At 42.9% G+C, this 22,238-nt stretch overlaps 1 protein-coding gene across 2 annotated transcripts in view; it reads right to left on the bottom strand.

The window, feature by feature from the left end:
* Positions 1-6,956: 6,956 nt before the first annotated feature.
* The window catches only part of MID1 (midline 1), a 128,294-nt gene continuing 113,012 nt past the window's right edge, over positions 6,957-22,238 (bottom strand). For both annotated transcript variants that reach the window (XM_065416087.1, XM_065416096.1), the window contains exons 7-9: positions 12,102-12,263; positions 8,975-9,182; positions 6,957-7,305 (exon numbers count right to left, since the gene is read on the bottom strand). In XM_065416087.1, the coding sequence (XP_065272159.1) occupies positions 6,957-7,305; positions 8,975-9,182; positions 12,102-12,263 (719 nt within the window). The remainder of the gene's footprint in view (positions 7,306-8,974; positions 9,183-12,101; positions 12,264-22,238) is intronic.

Here is a 22,238-nt window from a genome sequence, read left to right as displayed (position 1 = left end):
AAACTGAGTCAGAAGGGTGATGTGACTTTCCTAAGGTCAAAGGAAATGTCAGTGCTAGTTGGGAAATAAATCTACATTTATCTGCAAGAATTCTTCCATCAACCTACCTACTGCCTCTTGGAGAGGTGGATTAACTACGCTGAACTCCCTCCCCCCCAAAGCCCTTATGTTGATGTAGGAAGCGTCTATACAGCGGTGCTACAGTGGCACAGCTGCTGTCGTGGCTGTAATGCAGACATACCCTGAGAACTGTACCTTTTCTGCATTTGATTGTTTTTATTCTATTTCATGTTTTGATGACAGTGAGTGGAAAAGAGGTCATTTTTTTTCCACATTATTTTGTATGTTTATTTAATTTCCTGCAAACATTTATTTTTTAAATTTAAAACCAAAACTTCTGGGATGGGGGAAAGAACAAGAAGAGAAAAGACACAAAGTGGGGAGAACCCAAAACCTATACCCAGGTAAGGTGTTTTTCCTTATGGAAAGATACAAAAATTTCAAAAAAGAAACAAACATTCTCAGGAACATTTTCATGTGATTTGAAAGGCTGATTGGTAGTCAAAACTATTTCATTTTCCACTAACCCTAGTTTTGTTTCATTCATCAGCCAGCAAGAAACACAACAATGCTTTTACAGTATATCTTTCAGGGGGTTGATTGCAACCTATTACATGCTACAGTGGATTTTCTAGAAAATGTCTAACAACAAAGCAGCCTCAGGAGGAATTAAAAAGAAAAGGTCCAATCCTCCTTGAGAGGAAACCTCTCCATACACTAGAATAGTTATATAAATTTTGATAAACAGGTGGAGGAAGTAGACTTTTCAACTGCTTTAGACAGCCTCCATTTTTAAATGGAACTAACAGGAACAATAGAATTATGCTGCTTTATTGTATCTTACCTTATGTTCCAGCTGTTCCCATGTTAAATGTAACTCAGTACCAGCCAAGAGAATTGTTCTGCATACTGCCTTAAGGAAATGGTATAACATTGCCCTAACAATTCACCCAAGCAGAATGCAATTGAACTGTACATTTTAAAACACACCTGTGTTGGGCTTGAGAAACAGCTCGTGAGAAACTGAGCGGCTTTTCTAGCAGCTAATGCACCCACTCCAGAGACATGATTTATTAGGAATGCTAGACTGATAGCACAAGTGTTCATGCTTTGCTGGATTTTTGACCCCAATGGAATCTGAAGATTATGGGCTTGGTTCTCCTCTCACCTGTACCAGTGTAAATCAGGAGTCACTGCTTTGAAGCCAACAAATGTAAAACTTGGGTAAGTGAGAGGAGAATCAGGGCCTGAGGGCTTGACATCCCTCTCCTGCTGCTTTTGTTCAGATTAGGATTTCAAACACATCCTTAAACAGCATATTTCTGTGTCATTGGGGAATGTAGGATGGGGTCAGGGAGGGAAGCAACAGATGGAAGGATGAGTGCAGACTTGCTTTTTTATATATATAGCTGGGGATGCAGCTACACGAGGGCAAAGAAGGGATGGCAGGTTTCCACCCATCCTATATTTCTGAGCTGTCTTTCCCAGCAGTTCCCCCTCTCTCACAGCATTCTCTCTTAGAGACGGCATTATTAATGACACTGTCAATCATATGGCAGAAGAGCAGTGCTGAAAAAAGTTGGAAAGGGTCACAGCCTTCCTTATAACTAAACACACCAGAATCTCACTTGTAAGGCTGCAGTACATAAAAATTATCCCCACTGGATTGGGGAGGGGGACACTAAATTATCAAATTTTCGCTAGTTTATGAAGGCTGGAACATCTTTTGTGAAAACCAAAGGCAGTAAGCTTCCCCCCTTACTTTTCAGTAAATATGATGTAACCCTTCTGCCAGGTGCAGCCGGCAGCAACAAGGGCTGGGTTCAGTATCTAGGGGTTCCCTTTCAACACCACAACACAAAACTGGCTTGAGTTCCCACCCAGTGACCTGGGACAATTATACACCACCCCCTGGGCGCCTCTGAGAGGCAATACTTCCCCTCTCGCAAGCACAGGGTCTGAGTGTAGCAAAAACTTTTAATAAAAGGAGGGAAGTAACTCAGCATTAATTTGGGAAAACACCACAACTAGGGTTCATAAACATAAACCATGAGCAAAAGACTCACCCCCAAGTAAGGTGGGCAGTGTCCTTTTCCCCTCAGGGTCTAGCAACCCAAAAGTCCCTTTAACGTGCCCGTCCCTTCTTTGCACCCCACTCACAGTTGTTTTCCTTGTCCAGTGCAGCCCCAAAGTTCAGAGGTTCATCCGCAGAGTTCATCTCCCACCCTATGTGGAGGAGGGGAGAATAAGGAGGCACCTTATACGCTCTGCTGCTCGGGCACCCACTCGTCGCCCCAACGACCGATTGCTGCGCCTCTCTGCTGGCTGCCTGCCACTCCTCTCTGCCAGCTGCCCTGCTGGCCACACTAAGATGTCTTCAGGCCCCCCACCCTAACACAGCTCTTAGTGATTTCAGCTCTCAGTGATTTCAGCTGTTAGTGGTGGAGACTCACTGCTGGTGCACACTGGGCAGTCTCTTGCAATAGAGACACTGTCCCAAAGTAGGTCTAATACTTAGACATCAGTGATTTCAGCTCTGCAGCATGTAACAAGACTCTCAACCTTTCGATACTGAATGAGTGATGATAGTGTTACCCGTATTGACCCAAGCGCTAGTCAAAGTTTGAGGCCCTGGGGGTGTTCCAGTTGGGAGTAGAAATTAGTGGTAGTCAGGTATTTCTCTGATGTAATCTTGTTTATTTACAAGGAATGTATGAAGTCCTGTGTCTCTGAACACAGAAGGAACCACAAACCAAAAGGAGTAGCCTACCAGCCTCCAACCCTCTTTTGGCTAACAGACCCAAAAGCTTTCTCTCTCTCTCTCGCTTTGTTCCAGGGTCACATTGTGCTTACAGGTTCTTGCTTGGCTTCTCTTCCCTTTTTTCTTTTGCCTCTCTCTGTTCTTGTCTGTGACCTCAGTATTCTCCCAAACACAGCTACCCAAAACAATACTGAGCCCAAAAGCTCCTGGGTCGATTCATACAGACCTTTAGTCTTAGGTCGCTCTTATGTTTACAGTTATGTTAATTGAAGGGTGAATTCACACTTACCCCTCAATGGGGTTTTAACTCAACCCATAACAAGGGTTCATCTAGCTCAGAGGTTCTCAAGCTGTTGTTACACTCTCTTGATGGTGTCCCCCCCCCCCCACTAACCACAGTGCCCTGGGCAGTCGCCAATATCGACCATCCCTAAGGCCAGCCTTGGATAGGAAATAGATTGGGATTGGGCCATGAAAGTGATACAACAGAGGAATGGGAGCCAGTGGAAAACTATTAAGAGAGGGGTGATGGTCAAAGTGACGAGGATTGTGTCACGGACCCACCAACTCTTACATGTGGCATCATGCTCAGTCACACACACCCTCCCTTCCCATTGGTAGTCACATGGACCACCTTCACCTCCCACTGATGATTCTATATCATCCTTGTTGCAACTACAGCAATTGCTTACATAGAAAAGTAATGTCTGCAAAATATTCATTGTACTTCTAACTTCTTTTATTGCGATTTAGCAGCTGGAAAAGAGAAGGAGCCATTACTCCATGATCAGTCAAATCTCGACAGCCCACCCACAAATGCTCTGTCGACCATGGATGGGAACCACTGCTCAATGAGGTTCCTTTGCCTGAGCAGTTGAGAGATTTAGCAGTCAGGAGGAATAAAAGCAGAAAGAGGAAAAGCTATGTCAGTGAGCAGCTTTCCATTTGGTCTCTGTAAGCCAGGCTGAGCAACACCCTTAACCATTCAGCCATTCTATTCTTGCACTTAGTTTCCTATAGGGGTTCCACAGTTTGCTCCACTGAACCCCAACTTGGATTTACAGCCTTAAAATGATCATTGTACACATGCCGGCTTCATTGGCCGTCAGAGAGTCTCAGCAGTTTCAGAATATCAGAAGAAAACCTCATCCAGCTCTGCCATGCATTGTAAAAGCAGCATGTTTTAGTTACTGGTTTAAGATTGCTGGTCCCCCCCCATATTTCATTTTATTCGTATGGACCATGAAAATGCCACAGAACCACAAAAGCCAAGTTTTGAAATGGATGTTTTTATTGTATAATCGGGCACTGAATCAAGTACTGTAAAATAAACAGATTTTTATTTTTGAAAATGTCCATACAAATACCAAGCACAGCAAACTGTTTCCCCAATCATAGTCCATACAGACTACATAATGGTTCTAATAATAAGCTAAAAGGGATGGTGGGACACTTAATTTATTGCCAATTAATCTGTACTTATATATGTATAATTGTGTAATTATACATATATAATATACATGCACAAAGAGCACTGATAGAATTAATAGCCCATTTGAGGAATGTGGTTTGGCTTAAAATGAAGTATTCACTATTGAAATATAAATCCCATAGTAAGGATTACTATTGTATATACCAGACCATTTTTTTCCCTCTCAGCCAAAACCAATTGTCACCCTTTAAATGCATGGTTGGTGTTTAAAATGAAAAAAGGGAGGAGAAAAGCCTCCAAATATTCATGATACTGTTTTCAATCCAGTTTGATCTCTGCAAGCCTTGTATGATCTAATATTGAACTGTTGTCAGTTTGCCCCTTTCTGAAATTAGCTTCCAGATATACTTAATAATATTTCTATGAAAAAGGGTGGTGCCATGTATATTGTATACTCTGTTCTGCTAGGCAGAAAGTTGACGTCCATCCCATGTTGTCACACTCTTCCCTCCCAACACCTTTTTACTGTTGTTTTGTTTAGAAATTGTTCTCAGTCTACCGTGTATAATAACTTTCATGATTTCTTAATTGCCTTTCAAACAGTCAAGGCCAGATCAGCTGAACACAGTACATCAAGTCACACTGGTAATATCACATTCGGTTACACAAAACACTGTTTCAGACATTTTTTTAAGTTCTTGGGGGGCCCTTTTCTATATCATCATAGACATTAGAATAAACACTGTCATCGAGTATGTACATATTTTCCCTTTACATATGTCAACTCAGAAAAGGTCAGCGGCTACTCTCTGTAAACAATGGAACGCTGCCATGGCAGGAAGCGATAAAATGGCTGAAACCAACATGCTGTCAGAGAGATACTTTTCCCCATTCATTCCACAGTAAACAGGGTATGTATAGAGAATCAAAGGAACATGAGCAGTAATTAATCTCTGTTTAAACAAAACCTGTAGTCATGTATTCATTAGCCTCCTCATAAGCTTCTTTCATATCACTATCATAAGGCAAACTGTAGTACATCTTTGTACCTGGAGAGTCAATATTTAAAAAATCTGAAGCCAAGCTTGAGACCCTTTCATTTTGGGCCCATTGGTGAACAAAGTGCATTAAAGTGTCGTTTTCAAAGGACACCCAAAGCAAGGTTTAAAATGACTGAGCCAACCCTTTCATTACGCTTGTATTCCATTTATCCTTATTCTATGAAGGCAGGTTTTCATCCTTTGCATATGATCAACAAAACCCTTTTCACTGTCTCTCTAGGAACATCTTTAAAAGGCATCATACCATCTTCCACATTTCAAAAATTTCTCAGGAATTTCCCAAATGATCATTTATACAGAAATATTGTAATAATCACAAAGGGCCCTATTCATTTTTAAAAAAATTAATGGGCAAAATTCAGCTTTGGGATATAGTGCGTACAGCTTCTACTTATCTCAGTGGAGTTGCAGCCCCTAACACCAGGGCTAACTTAGATCCCATATGTGCAGGTGAAACTCAGATAGACTAATGTTACTGCTGCAAATTTGTCATTTACCCCTCATTCACAAAGAGAACTCTATCCCTTCAAGCAACCCAACGCAACAATACACATTCTTTGTTTCATTGGATGATTTTATGATGAACTTCAGTACAGTGCTTCTCAATGCAACATCCATATACCAGATATCTTTGCTCTTTTTTATTGATACACTACAGTGCGATACACTGATACTCTTGCATTTCGTTTAAAATCAGTTGTAAGTAGGCCATCTCTCATTTCAGATGTATGGGCTTGGATTGTTGTGGTGTACCTGTAAAATCAGTGATATACACCCACACCTCGACCGTCAGAACTAGGCCATCTCCAATTATAATGGAACCTTAAATGATGCATCTTCTCATCAAATCAGGATATAGTCAGACCTTGGATTGGTTGCGCTGTTCCAATGTTACTGATTTTCTGAGATGATATCAGTCTTACAAATCCTCAGTGATCTTACTGCACTTCCCAGAGACAAAAGTGAAGCATTGATAGGGTTAGAATCACCGGATGATTTATCCACTGACACTTCTAGAAGATATTCCATATGTTTCTTGTGTCCATATGTGAATAAGTTTAACATGCAGACCTATTAGTGAACAGAAGTAAATAAACCCTTCTTCTTTTGTTGTACTGGATAACTCCATTTCCTTCCTTGTTTATTTTATTTCATTTTTTTGGTATGCACATTCGGGTGTGCAAAACTGAAGTAGAGAGATGTTGCACACAATAAGATTGGAGTTTAATGTAAGATCAACATTATATCAATGTGTCCGCTGCACAGTTTCCAGGAAACAAAATTCCTGCTAGTTGTCCCTTGTAAAATAAAACTGTAAAAAAGGCTTGCGAAACTTTAGTGAATGGGGCCCTTTATGTGCAAAAACAATGAATTGTAATCCAAATCGCCAAATTGAGGGGTTCTTTATATAAATAATTTATAAATCTTCCTGTAAGAGACTAAATACAAAATAGTTCTGAGAAATTATTAAAGCCATTTCTTGCCCTTTAATACAAAATACACAGCAAAGAGAAATACCCACTTTCAGTTCTGGCTGAAATCATCAGGGATGTTTTGTACGCCACATATTCAAATAGCTCCTGTGGGCAGTATTTTTGCAGTCCACTGGAAAGCTGACATTATATCCCTTTGCTTTTAGCAGTCACGGAAGCTGCTCAGTGCAGTCTAAGTGATCTGGGATAGGCAGGCCTGTTATAATTGTCAAACATTTATTCCACACAGTGAATGTGGGGCACACGGGCTGTGCAAAGGTTATGTCAAACGTGTAAAGGTGTAGAGAGTTCAAAGCATCATAAAAGGCAAGGGAACCGTTGTCGTAGTCCAGCAAAATCCCAACACGACGGAGGTGAGGAGCAGGCTCTATAGGAATTTCTTTGCTGTTATGTCTCACCACCCAGGCATTATTACAACGGCAAAGCACCCAAGAGGCAGAATTCTTTCCAATCCACTCGTGTTTTGGCGCTGTCTTGTAAGAAATACCAATTGCATACCTGTAAAATAAAAATAGTCTAGAAAACCAATGTTTTGTGCCATGCGGTTTTCTATCAATAAAGGCTAAACTTTATCCTGAAAGACTCTAAGGAATGCATTGTCCTCTTTTGTTTATGCATGTTACGTTCTCATTAAGTGAAGGATAACCATAATACCATGTTTAATTAACATTCCTTTCTGCTCCCAATGTTGTGACTGGCAGGTCATGCAAATCTTGTTGTCCACATTGCTATTTACAGTTTGGATGCTATGGCAATTTTTGGAACACTTAGCTAATGATATAGGCCTTTTTTATTGACAAGGAAAATTGCTGCATGCTAAACAGCTCAGAGTTCTAATCCTTCGTCTGGAAATTTCCATTCCTGAACAGAAGAATAGCACGTTAATGAACTAAAACCAAACAACTTTCTATTGTTGCATTTGCTATTAATGTGATCTCTCATTGCTGATTTAATACATGGTGCAGCAGAAAGATGAGAAAAAGTATCAAAGTGTACATGGAATGCCCATTTCTATGGAATGCCCATTTCTGCCTTCATAGAACCTCTTCTGCCAGGTCTCTATGAGGTATGTAGATTCAAGCGTCAAGTTTATTGGATTGAGCATTGGGCCATGTGAGGCAACTGTAGGAGATAACATTCCTTTGCCAAACAAGTGTTAGGGTATGTCTACACTACCTGCTGGATTGGCGGGCAGCAATCGATGCAGCAGGGGTTGATTTATCGTGTCCAGTTTAGATGCGATAAATCGATCCCCGAGCACTCTCCCGTTGACTCCTGTATTCCACCACCGCGAGAGGTGCAGGCGGGAGTTGACGGGGGAGCAGCTGCAGTTGACTCACTGCAGTGAAGACACCATGGTGAGTAGGTCTAAGTACGTCGACTTCAGCTACGTTATTCACATAGCTGAAGTTGTGTAACTTAGATCGATCCCCCCGCCCCCAATGTAGACCAGGCCTTAGAGTTGGTGGGATGTCCTGACGAAACGGAAACGGACTAGAACAATGACCTCCGGGGGTAGTCTCATCATTGGGCACCCTGCATGAAGGCCTGATTTCCCCTGTAGGGAAGAAGCTTTTATGGCTTACATTCCTCTGGTGGAAGCAGGGGCTTGTATGTTTGTTCTATATCAGATGTGTTTTGTTGCTTTATGCTAAATACACTAGTAAGCATTTTTCTGCCTATTATGTGGTGGCATTAACAAATGTGCATTTTTCTTTGTAGGGGAGGTGGGCACTCCAGGCCTCACAAGTTTTCCATTTCATTTATTTCTAGCACTATCACAACCCTTGAATCACATGTCATGGTGTCTCTCTTTCTGACCAAATACGGTGGGTACAGCTACCCCCAGAGCCCACAAACCCTGTTCCACATGACAGCCAATGAGGCTCATTCAAGAGTGAAGGGATGCTCCTCTTCATCCCCTACACCCTACAGCACACTGTGGGATATGTATCCACAGCATTCCCATTCTCTGGGGATATTGTAACCAAATCTGACTCCCCTGTGTAGCATTTGCCACTGGACCATCAAGGTGCTTTCATATTCAATCTGTTATTCTTATTGAAGAATGATGTTTTAGTTTTGTTTAGGAAGCACTGACATGTATTAGCATGAAAACAAATGCAACTTTTTCTGGTACTACAGTAATTAAAAATGTGACACATACCATGTACTCCCACTTATAACCACTTCCCAGTAATGCCGTCCACTGTCAATAAACACATTTCCAGCTATTCCATAGCTCCCTTGGCTGGTGAATCGCTCGGGTGTGTGGCTCTTTTTGGAAGAGGTTTCATCACGCTCCACTGTCAGGTTATCATGGGACACCTTCAACTTTCTGTGGGCAGACTTGGGGTCCAGTTTAAACGGCTGGCCTGGGCACACACAGAAGGATGACAAAGGAAAGGTTTGTTTAATTTTAATAAACACACGTAAGGTCATATATTTGGATAATAAGACTATATAATAATACATATTTTCTTCTCTGGAGCATTACCCTGGACTAAAACAGGCCCAGACTTCAATCTATCTGAACACTAAACTACAAAGATCATCCTTTTGTTGAGTTAGAAGGCAATTTGAAATGGTATATTTAAGTACTAGTTACATCTAAGAAGAGCCCCGTGTTAAAGTCACACTCATTGTCTGAGACCTAGAGCTAACTTGAATACTCTAAATCTTTCATGTAATTGAAATTACAATTGAATTGCAATAAACATGCAATCTCTCATTATGGCTTTTTTTGTTATACATTAGATCAGGGATCGGCAACCTTTGGCACGCGGCTCGCCTGGGTAAGCCCCCTGGCAGGCCGGGCGAATTTGTTTACCTGCCGCATCCGCAGGTTCGGCCGATCGCGGCTCCCACTGGCCACAGTTCGCTGCTCCAGGCCAATGGGGGCTGCAGGAAGCCGCGGCCAGCACATCCCTCGGCTTGCGCTGTTCCCACGGCCCCCATTGGCCTGGAGCAGTGAACCGTGGCCAGCGGGAGCCGCGATTCGCCGAACCTGCGGATGTGGCAGGTAAACAAACCGGCCCGGCCTGCCAGGGGGCTTACCCTAGTGAGCCGCGTGCCAAAGGTTGCCGATCCCTGCATTAGATTTTAAAATACCTCACATTCTTATTAAGTGACAAAGAGTCCTGTGGCACCTTACAGACTAACAGACGTATTGGAGCATAAGCTTTCATGGGTGACTGCATCTGACGAAGTGGGTATTCACCCACAAAAGCTCGTGCTCCAATACGTCTGTTAGTCTATAAGGTGCCACAGGACTCTTTGTCGCTTTTTACAGATCCAGATTAACACGGCTACCCCTCTGATACTTGACACATTCTTATTAGTTTGCCAACAATGAAAAATTACAATAATGGCTTTATCACTATTGCAAAATATGTATTACTTCATAATCCCATAAAATGAAGTTTGAAAATCAGAAGACGTGCTACCCTGGTCTGTTCATTCGCTCTCTCTTAGTTTTATTTATGCTGGGATGCCAACAATAGTGGATACTGTGAATTAAAATGAAGGAAATGAAATATAACTTGGTCCAAACAATATGGTGTAAAAACATCACTGTTGTTGCTGTTGGCAGCTATCTTCTGCCATAGCACAGGGTCTGTAGACAATAACAGGAAGCAGTTTGGTAAACCAAACTCTGTAGATACATAATGCCTGCTCTGACTCTGACAAGCTTACCCGTGTTAAAAAGCAGAAAGATCTTTTTACTTCTGCCAGAGAATTTCTGAAGGACAACTGGAAAAAATATGACACCACCAGTGTCCAACAAAGTCCTTTTTTCTCCTTTATCCTCTTTCATATAAAGGCAAATCTTCTTATAAGTGGAAGATCTGATTACACAAGTAGGGAGTGGAAATGAGCATTCTCAGTGGCTCTGTGACCTTATGGTATTGATAAATGTGCACTTTAAATTAATATGTGAATTCCTTAGTGTTTGTGAAAGAAGAGCTAAGTAATTCTTATGCAGGGGAATTGAAATAATTGAAAGTCGGCATAAAAAGATGAATGAAATTGGTCTGAAAAGTGATATTCAACATGCTTTATTTCAGAACTGTAGGAAATTTGAAAGGCTAAACATTTAAAGGAAAAGGTTAAGCCAACACTGTCTCAATCACTATTATTTTGATACTAAAGATGAAGGAATGGTTTTAGATATAGGGGCATATTTTCTTTCATAACATACAAATAATTATGCACGTATCAAGGGTAAAATTTATCCTTTGGAACGTAGGCTTTGACACGTTTTTTCCCCACGGATGCTAACAGTGTCTGCTTGCTTCTACCACTGGGTATCAGCAAAATAACTCCTACATGTCTCTCTACCTGTTTTCTAGTCTTTGTATTAACGAAGTATCATCTGAAGCATGTCTTTCTCTGTACTGGTTTGCATCAGGCCAGAGCATCAGGTCCTCCAGAGGCAGGGAAATGCCTGCTTTACTTAAAACTGTATTTACTGCTACACGCAATCTTTTTAGTAGCAGATATTGTCTATATAAGTCAGTAATTTAGGGATAGAGTGCTGGCCAGCTAGACAGGGGAGGAAGAAGAAATGCACCAGCTCCCCCATAGTAATCTCCCAACACTTTCGTTATCCCACAGTAACTGCCCCTCAAGCTCCAACATTCTCTACCCAACACCCAAACCCATCTGTAGTCTAAAAGGATTATGGGATTAGCTAGGGCATGACAAGAAACCACAGATGGAAAAAAGCTTAGAACCACTGCTTTAAAGTGCTATTCTATATCCACTAATAATTTTGTTCAATCACTTTCTTAAAAGTGAGATCTCTGACTCCATCACCCCCACATAATTTTTATAATAAATTCAGGGAGGCTCCCAATATAATAAAACAGGGATCCAAGAGGACCCAATTTAGTCATTTTAATGATATAATGACCATCCTCTTAAATTTATAAAGAAATAAAATGTCCTATAACAGTAGAAGAAAAAGGCAAGACAATATGAGAAGTAATAAAAAAAAACCAAAAGAAACATTTTCAATCATTTCTTCTTGATGTTGCTACTGCTAGTGGTATTTTCAATGATGTGGACGCTTCAGTGGAACTCCAGAATAAAAGAGATCCCTGTGTTGTCATGTTGAGGACTCTGGCAGTCTTGAATAGGGTGAAAAATAAATGGCTTAAGTATAAAGCACTTGAAACAAGGCATCTTGCTTTATACTCCTGCGCCTTTCAAGTATCAAACCTCTGAAGGAGAGTGGGGAGGAGAGGGAGTGTGGGAGTGTATGTGGGTTTGCTGGATTCCATGTTACTCACTGTTTGTTTTCAGCTTGCCAGGCTCACTGTTTCGGCTGCCCGCCTGATTAATGGCCTTGACAATGAAGATGTACTTAGTGCCACTCTGTAACCCATGCACTGTGTAGTGGTTTTGTTTGATATTTGGAACAATCATCCAACTGTCGGCTGAGTTGCATAAACCTGTAATTTCAAACCAAACTCATTAGTCATAACACACTAAATACTTTGTAACTAATGGAGACATACTTTGAACACTCATGAATATTTACATTAACCTGAAAAGGCATTAAACAATCCACAAGAAACTTGCCTCTTTCCTTACTGAAGGGCTGTAACATTTACCAACTGTTTCACTAATTTCCACTGACTCATTTCACTGCCCCCAACCAGCGTACCTTTTAAAATCTTAGTATGTGAAACCAACCATGAAAAATGGACCTTTAAAAGACGATTCACTGATGTGTGGACAGTCTGGGAACTTTCAATTGTCCCTAGATGAGGAATGGTTTATTGCTTAAGGACTAGAGGATGTGGAAATGCCATCAGTCTGTTTTTTGACTTAATGAATTGAGTTGTATGCTTTAGGACTTAAAAGACTAATGTGACTCATCCCATGAGGTTTGTTGAGGCATTTTTGCTGACGGTCCCCTAATGTTCATTTCTGAGGATCTGAAGCAAGTTGTTGGTGGAGAGATCTCAACTGCAGATCTTACTTCTCCTGGCGGTCTATCAGAGCCTAAGTTTGTTAGACTTCAGGATATTGTGCAAGTGTCATCTTTTCAACATAGCCTTTGCCAGATGGATGTAATCAAATGTTTTATAATTTATTTTATTACTTTTCTGATTTCTTTCCCAGTGGTTTGTTGGGAAAGGTTAGTACTCCTTTCCATTGTATACAGTTATAAACTTTTATTGTGTGTGAGATGCATCCAGATGAGGGTATAACATAAAAGGAAACTACGAAGGAAAAAAAAATGTAGGCTAAACCAAAAGGGGAAAACGTCCCACAGTGAGATCTATTAAGCGGTGGAAGTGTTTCCTACAAGATCTGATGGAAGCCTGTAGCAGGGCAATCACCCCGCTCCGGCCCTGAAAGGGTTTAAAGCCAATAGGAGGCGCTGCACGGGTGAGTCTCACTGCGCTACAAGGTGGTGGAGAATGTGAGCATTTGCGGTCCACCCCTGATACAAGGGGCAGGGCGAGGACTGGGACTATTGCGTGGAAAAGGAGGGGACAATGGACCCAGCATATACAGAGGTTTTCTTTGCTGAAGGCTCTTGTGCCCTCCCTGGCTGGTCTCCGGTGCCAGGGCCCCCACGGAAGGGGACTGATGAAACACAGCAGCGGTGTGAGACCTTGCTTCGTGTGGTCCGGGAGAACCAGGAGAGGCAGTGGGAGGTACAGTGGGCCTTGCAGGCACAACTGGGGCAGCTGGCAGAGGAACAGCGGGCCCTGGTGAAACTCCTGCGGGGAAGTTTGAAAAAGACCGCCGAGATTGGTGGGAGAAGCCAAGCACTGGGGCCAGGAGGCCCGGGGCAGTGCTCAGGGCTTGTTACACCTGTGGGAGGTGTGGACATGTAAGGGTGAATTGTCCTTACTAGGATGGGGGCAGGGAGCCTCACCCAGAACTGGAGAAGGGAGAAGCCCCTACGAGAGGCCACCTGGTGAGGGAAGTCAGGAGGCGAAGAAGGTGTTGGGCCTGTGGGCGGCAGGGGCACCTATGGAGGAAATGCCCTGCCTCAAGGAGCAGGGCCCAGGGCAGCCCAGGGAGGGCTGTCCCTGAGAAGGACCAACAGAAGAAGCCGGGGCCCCAGGCAGCAAAGGGGCGGGGAGCCTGCTTTGGCTGCCCTGAATGGGGCCACATAAAGAGGAACTGCCCCTTCAAAGGAGGGCGAACTCAGGTGGAGGGGCCTGAAGACCCAAAAGGGTCAAGGACCGGCCGGGTAGATGCTGCAAAGATGGCAGTAGGCCTGCCCAAGAGCCACCCACGGGGGATGGCAGACAAAGAGACTGGGACAGGGTGGGTCCAGCAAGAGACCGGGACCCAGGCTGTTGTAGAGCAGATAGCAGTAGGAACCCAGACCCTGAAGGGACTCTGGCCTGCGTGTGCGGCTGGAGGCTGCAGAGCAGGCCCGCCACGAGGCCGAATCAAATGCCATGGACCTCGCGAAAGAGTATGCGGCCATAGTAGACGAGGAGACCTGCTTGCGTAAGCAGCTGGAGGAGTCGGAAAAGAAGCGAGCGGGTCCGGAGGCGCATGTGCGACTGGTCCAGGCGAGGAGACCCCGCTACCCCCAGGGGTGGGGATCTTGAGGAGGGGTGTGTGTAGCGGGGCAGTCACCCCGCTCCGGCCCTGAAAGAGTTAAAAGCCAGCCCTTGGAGAGGGCTGGGGCTGAGAGCCAATAAGAATAGGCTGATTGGGAAGGCAGCCACAGCTGGGGACACGCCCAATTAGGAGACAGCTGGCCCTATAAAAGGGTTGTGAGCCAGGCACTGGGTCAGTTTCTCTCTAGCTCTTGGGAGAGAAGGACGTGGCTGCCTGGGAGCTCAGGGTACAGGAAACAGAGCAGGGCTGGGGAAAGGCAAGAGGAGCTGGGAAACTCCAGCTTGGTAAATGCCCAGGCTGTGGGCCTTGCTAAAGACCAAAACAGGTACTGGGGTTGCAAAGGTGCAGCCTGGGGTTAGGCAGAGGCAGGAGGTCCAAACCGCCCCTTGCCCGTGATGAGTGGTTTACAGACTGCAGTCTGCCCCAGGGAGCAGGGGCTGGATGATGACTGGCAGTAGCCACTGAGGCAAGGTGGGTTTAGAAGGTGGGGGTTCCCCTGGGAGGGGAGACACAGAGTGGGGGTACTGCAGGGGCAGAACCCCGGGGTAAAGAGCACCGGGGTCTGGGCAGGACACGGGGCCTGAGGCAGGTGAGCCACTGGCCAGCAGAGGGCGCTCCGGGCTGAAATCGAGCTAATTCCCAGGATAACCAGCAGGAGGTGCTGCACGGGTGAGTCTCACTTCGCTACAAAGCCTCATTGACACAAATCATTTACTAGTACTATGTGTTTAAAACAGTACTTGGTATAATAGGCCCCAGTCTAATTCGCCTCTAGGTACTATTGCATTATAAACATTTGCATTATAAACATTTATAGAAATAACAATGATGTTAATAATTATATATGCATGTAATTACATTATATAAATAATAATTAGAATAATACTTTAAGACTGGAAAATATAACAAAAAGGAACAATCTTGCACTGGATGAGAAGACTGAAGTTCTTTTCAGGCTTTAACTTCATTGGGGCTGGAATACATTATAAAAGCCAGTATATTTTCAGGGGTGTTTTGACCTTTTATCCTGCCTTTTACCAAGGGAGCACGGATGGATAGTGCCTTTTCCCAGTTGACAATAGACTCTATCATACATGAAGATACACTGGTGCCAGTAAAAAACCTTTTGAGAAAAAAAAGTTAAGAAAACACACACACAAGGCGATCATATAAAAATAACTGTGCTGACAGGGTATATAAACTTGAATAAATTCAGAGTTATGTTGGAAACTCTCTTCCTAACTCAGACTGTTTTGTTTTTTTGTTTGCAAGCCCATTAAGGATAGAGTTTAGGACTCGTCTTTTAATTTCTTAACTGTGTTACTTTGTCTCTATGTTCTTTCATTAGTTCATTCTTTCTATCTCGGTACTTATCTAGCCTTCATTACCGTAATATCAGAGTGCCTTGAAATTATTAATGGATTTTAATCCTCACAACAACGTAGGGAGGTATTACCTTTATTTTTCAAATGAGGAATTGAGGCACAGAGAGATGAAGGCCCATATTTTGATAGGTATTTAAGCATTGCAGCACTCAGCATTGCAACGCCTAACTGATTTAGGAGCCTAATTTTCAATTTCATAAAGGGATTTAGGCAGGATTCCAGCTCCTAAATGTCTAAATCCATTTTGAAAATGAGAGTTAACCTCCTAAAACAGTTAGGCGCTGCAAAGCTGAGCGCCACAACACATAAATACCTATAAAAATCCAGGCCTGTGTGTATACCTAAATTGCAATAAAACCCCCACAGCTCCAAGTCTCAGTAGACATCTACACTGCAATTTTATAGCCACACAGCTTAAGCTCTGCAAGCCCAATCAGGGGCCGGGGTGTGAATCTTTTACTGCAGTGTAGACATACACTAAGTGACTTAACCAAGGTAAAATACCTGGACTGAGTCAGGAATTGAACCCAGGTCTCCTAACGCTAAGACTAGTTCCATAGCTTTTAGACCATTCTTTTCCTTACCAAGCTGCAGTGACACTAAACTTACCTTTTTGTATTTTATCTTGTAGAAAGCAGACCTGGAATGGCTGAGGGTTTCCAATTTTCTGTGGCCTATTCTAACATAGAATCACAGGGTTGGAAGGGACCTCAGGAGGTCATCTAGTCCAACCCCCTGCTCAAAGCAGGACCAATCCCCAACTAAATCATCCCAGCCAGGGCTTTGTCATGCCTGACCTTAAAAACCTCTAAGGAAGGAGATTCCACCACCTCCCTAGGTAACCCATTCCAGTGCTTCACCACCCTCCTAGTGAAATAGTGTTTCCTAATATCCAACCTAGACCTCCCCCATTGCAACTTGAGACCATTACTCCTTGTTTTGTCATCTGCTACCACCGAGAACAGTCTAGATCCATCCTTTTTGGAACCCCCTTTCACGTAGTTGAAAGCAGCTATCAAATCCCCCCCTCATTTTTCTCTTTTGCAGACTAAATAATCCCAGTTCCCTAAACCTCTCCCCATAAATCATGTGCTCCAGTCCCCTAATCATTTTTGTTGCCCTCCACTGGACTCTTTCCCTTTTTCCACATCCTTCTTGTAGTGTGGGGCCCAAAACTGGATACAGTATTTCAGATGAGGCCTCACCAATGCCGAATAGAGGGGAATGATCACGTCCCTCGATCTGCTGAAAATGCTCCTACTTATACAGCCCAAAATGCCATTAGCCTTCTTGGCAACAAGGGCACATTGTTGACTCATATCCAGCTTCTCGTCCACTGTAACTCCTAGGTCCTTATCTGCAGAACTGCTGCCTTGCCACTCGGTCCCTAGTCTGTAGCAGTGCATGGGATTCTTCCGTCCTAAGTGCAGGACTCTACACGTGTCCTTGTTGAACCTCATCAGATTTCTTTTGGCCCAATCCTCTAATTTGTCTAGGTCCCTCTGTATCCTATCCCTACCCTCCAGTGTATCTATCACTCCTCCCAGTTTAGTGTCATCTGCAAACTTGCTAAGGGTGCAGTCCACGCCATCCTCCAGATCATTAATGAAGATATTGAACAAAACTGGCCCCAGGACCAACCCTTGGGGCACTCTGCTTGATACCGGCTGCCAACTAGACATGGAGCCATTGATCACATCAAGAATACTGGTATTTTGATACTAACTACTGTCAAGATGAACAACAACTGTGTTTACCCAACTTGAAACATTTTTTGTTTGTTGTTTTACAGCAAAACAAAATGAATTCTGGTATCTTCTTTGTTCATAAGCCAGTGAGCTCCCGACCCTATTTACGTCTCCCAAACATCCGCTACAAGAGTTTTAAACTGTAAGGAACAATTTGCAGCACTCAGTTTTTTCACAAAGATGTTGAGAAAATTAGATCAGACAAATCCATCAGCCACCCATCCCCTGAGGAAAGAATCCAGTGCTTTCCTTGCAGAGGCTCCAGTGCTGTCTAGCACCTATAGTATGGTGCCTACAGCAGTATCTGTCCATTCCCTGTTCTGTCTCTTAAACAGAGCTACTGAATTTGGGTTTTTTATTCTATGAGTGAGTTTTTTGCTCATGAGAGAAGGGAAGTAAAAGAAGCCCTGGGCATGAACCCAGCATAGGGCAGGGAAGTACAGTACCTATTGCATTACTCTGCTCAGACCATCCTCCCAGCCTTTGCTTCTTTAGTCCTGGGCCTCCCGTGAACAGAGACTGACTGTCAAAATATACTGATACTAAAGAAAATTAGCACGAATTATGCAGCAACTGCTGTTGCAAGTTGTTACTCTGTTATTCTGAATTAAACAACTGGACCCCACCCGGCGGGCCCCTAGGCACTATTGCAATAACAGTGTTGAATAAGAAGGACTTTGAGAGAGAATTTAATATTGCACCGAAAGGGTTTTGATTCTTATTAGGAAGGACAATAAGATGCTGTGGATAGATACTGTTTTAATAAAATATTTCTGAAGGCTTTCAGTGCTTTAATAGAAGTCCTTCCCTCAAGCTTTTGCAATGCCAATACCATACTCAATTGATGTCCCACTGGAACATCATCTAAATGAGGTCCTATTCCTGCTCCCATTAATATCTAAGGAAGTTTGCTGCCAGCTTCAACGACTGAAGGATCAGGCTCATTCCTATGGTGGTATGCCTAGAATCTACCAAGTGTCCACAATAATAATAGTCATGTGCAAGCTCATGCCTTGATTCAGGAAAGCATTACTATTCAGCCGTTACGACCCATTGGGACTCAAGGATGGATTTCAGCTTGTAATTAAGTGCTTTCCTGAACTGGGGCCTCAGTCATCACCAGCACATTCATTATTTTAGCTCTGTTCTATAAGAACAAATCTGCTCAACATGCAGACAGTTTTGGTTTTTTTTAAAAAGAATCCCTTCAAGTCGTGGTTTCAGAGCATTCTGCAATCAGAGACTCCACATCAAGCACTGGAAAAATACAGGGTTTGACATTTGGCAGGCTCGGGCTGTTACACTGTGCTGTATAGAGCTGCTTTTTAAAACTGATGTAGGGAGGGATCCAGTATGGGGTTGAACACCCCCACCACAGTGAGGAACACGGTCGGTGGCTGTTAAGTGACTGGGGATGGAAGGCACTCAGCTCACAGGATGAACTCAGAGCCCCACAGGATAAGGCCATGAATGGCCGCCAGATCCATTCACTTATTTTTCAACTGCTTCTAGGGTCTGATCCTGCACCTTCTGCTTCCACTGACTCAGCTCATCAAGGGAGGTGCTCATCACCGCAAGCTCCAACCCTTAGTGCTGGGTAGGCCCCATCCTTCCAGGCCCATGTTAGGTAGGCAGTGGTAGTGCGAGTTATGCTCCTCGGTACCGTGTTAGTTTTGTTGATACAGTAATTGCCATTTATTAAATGACCTGGAAATCTGAGCTCGGTCTCAATCCCTAGAACTCGCCAAGTAAAGTACATTTTTCTAGCTTGCCTTGGAACCTTTCAACAACATTAAACTGGATGCAATCCATCAGAGGAGAAGGAAGTTTAAATGATCTCAATAAAGTCAGTCTACAACCTGTATTCAAACAGGTGTGTGAGGAATTGTAAAAAACGCAGATACGTTTGTTATGGGTTTTCACCCTCTAGATTTACATATGTTCCATATTAGCTATAAAATTAACTATATGTACCTATTAGTTATTAAATTATTTAACAATCTGAACATTAGACTCCAGGATGTTGGCATAACTACACCACTCTAAGGCATCAGGATATCTTGCTACTAGAGAGTCACTGAGAAAACTTCTGCAGCCTGTGTCTATTGATATAAAACAGAATATTTCTAAATAGAATGTTTTTGGGTCAAAGCTTTGTTTGGTCATGTGGCAGGCCGCCAAGGACAATCATCAGTGGCCCATTCAGGAGGTTACTTAAACACATGGTTACGTCTATCCATATAAACACATGTTTACATTTCATTTGAATAGGGATGCTTTCCTGAATGGGGGCCTTGATGATTATCCTTGGAGGGCTGTCACATGACCAAACTCCTCTTTGGCCCCAAAAGCTGAAAAAGTAAAGTTATGATGATGTCCCCCAACTGCAATTATAAAATGATCTAAAACAAATACAGACAACCAGCAAGAGCCATATAAAACTATTACTTAGGAGAGAATATTTTGTTTAGTCCCCCCCACTCTATTCCAGGGGCAGACATAATAGAATAGCTACTACTTTTATGAAATGGAGAAAATTAGGAACGGAGGAGAATATGGAACAAGTGTTGGAGAGGCAAGCCTGGAAAAGACTGATCCGGCACCCTGACCCCAGTTAGCTGGGAAAAGGGGAAGAAGAGGATTAGGAATGATCAGCCAACTGAGCAACCTGATTGTGTGAACATTTCCCAGGCCTCTAGGAGTTGTTACTAGGACTGTGTGCATCCTTGACTCCCTACCAGGGCCAATGGTTTAAATGCCACAGCAGCACCATTAAGCTTTATGCACAGGCATAGAAGAAGCAGCTGAGAGACACGACTGCTCCTAATCACAGCATGTGCACATATTGTTTGTAGATTCAGGTTTCTTGTTTCAGAAATCTAGGGCTTTAAACATTAAGATTAAGTCTCCTGCAGGTGGTAAAACAATGTACGTATCATAGAAGAATTTAGGGAATTTAAATTACATCCTGAAATGGTGCTGTTAGTACAGTGATGCCCATGCAGGATGTGTGAGTTTTCACTGAAAAAAAAAATTAAGTTTTCTACAATCTGGAGGTAATAATTTGTAAAGCTATTTCCCCAGGGTTGGTTGCTGACGCACTTTAAAAACCAGACGGGGAAAATCCCAATGTGTAAATGCTACTAAAATTTACACTGTTTTAACAAAACACTTCTCTTTTTAAACTACACCAGGAACACATAAGTCACAGGAAGGTTATCTAATCTCCCAAGAATTTTAATTGTTTAAAAATGCTTTATTTCAATAAATTTATTACCAACTCACATCAGTGGAGCAATGACAGTGGGAGAAGGTGACAGATATATAACCCTCCCCCTCCACATTCCCACATGGATGAAATTAATATAGACAGAATTTATGCTAAATACATAACAATTTTTCCTAAGCAATATGATCTTTGAACACTGTTTTAACAGTCTGAGGTTTTCCTGTTTTTATCCCACATTTGGCACATTGGCTATTGTACATTAAAGAGATATTCACTGAGAAAGCACTATGGAATTTTTCTTTAGAATATAGGAAATCTCTTTTAATCAGTTTAAGAACTATATGAAGAGACAGTAAAATTTGCATAATTTCATAGTTCTCAGTAATATCAAAGAAAGTCCTGTTGACTTTCAATCGAGTTAACTATTGAAAATTTTATCCTTGCAATTTCTTTAGGTCCAACAGTTTACCTAACCTAAAGATTAAAAATTCTATTCTCCCACCATTCTTTGGGTGATCAGTGCCATAATAAACAAACAGTGAGGATAACAACAATAAATAATTTGTTACGTTCTAGCAATGTGTTCAATACTCTTACAAAAAAACAGAGGAAAACAATCTGTGCCCCCAAGGAATTTGAATTCAAAATACATTGAAACAGCTCAGACAGTAAGTGCCCCAGGAAGACAAGCACCCAGCCTCTATTGAATTTCAGTGGGAGTTGGGTACCTAGCCCCCTAAGGCACTTTTGAAAATCTCAGACTAAAGACTTAATTCTAATTTACACTAAAGTCTCTTTACATTGTTCAGTCAGCGTAAAAGGCCTTAAAGTGGGAGTAAATGAGAATCAGGCCCTAAATGTACCATGTAACCCAGCATATGGTTCTAGATTAGACTCTGATCCTGCAATTGGATCCATGGACCCTGCCCCTAAGAGTGTAAACTATCCAAGAGAGAAAACAGTCTAACTAGATAAAGGAAGTATTATTTTCCCCATTTTACAGAAGGGGACCTAAGATGACCAAAGTCACATGGAAAGTCTATGACTGGGGTGAGAATTGAATACAGATCTCCTGAGTTCCAGTCCAGTACATTAACCACATGGCCATCTCTCCTCTCTCTTTGTGGGATAGGAGTGATCCTCCTCTATGATGGAAGTCATGGGGGTTGTAGCCATGTAACTCAGGGTAGATTTTCACCTTATACTGTATCTTTAAATATATATAACAAGCCTGATTCTCTCAATGACCAGGAGTAACAGAATTAATCTCTTGCCTCCTGTATTTGGTCTAAGGGCTGGTCTACACTGGGGGGGGGAGATCGATCCAAGATATGCAACTTGAAGTTGAAGTATCTTGGATCGAATTACCTGGGGTCCAGATGGCGCGGGATCGACAGCCGCGGCTCCCCCCTCGACTGCGCTACCGCCGCTCGCTCTGGTGGAGTTCCGGAGTCGACGGTGAGCGTG

Source organism: Emys orbicularis, chromosome 1 (assembly GCF_028017835.1).
Source record: "Emys orbicularis isolate rEmyOrb1 chromosome 1, rEmyOrb1.hap1, whole genome shotgun sequence".
Taxonomy (NCBI): Eukaryota; Metazoa; Chordata; order Testudines; family Emydidae; genus Emys; species Emys orbicularis.
The sequence above is the reverse complement of the archived record's forward strand: the minus strand, read 5'-3'. Positions and strand labels throughout refer to the sequence as shown.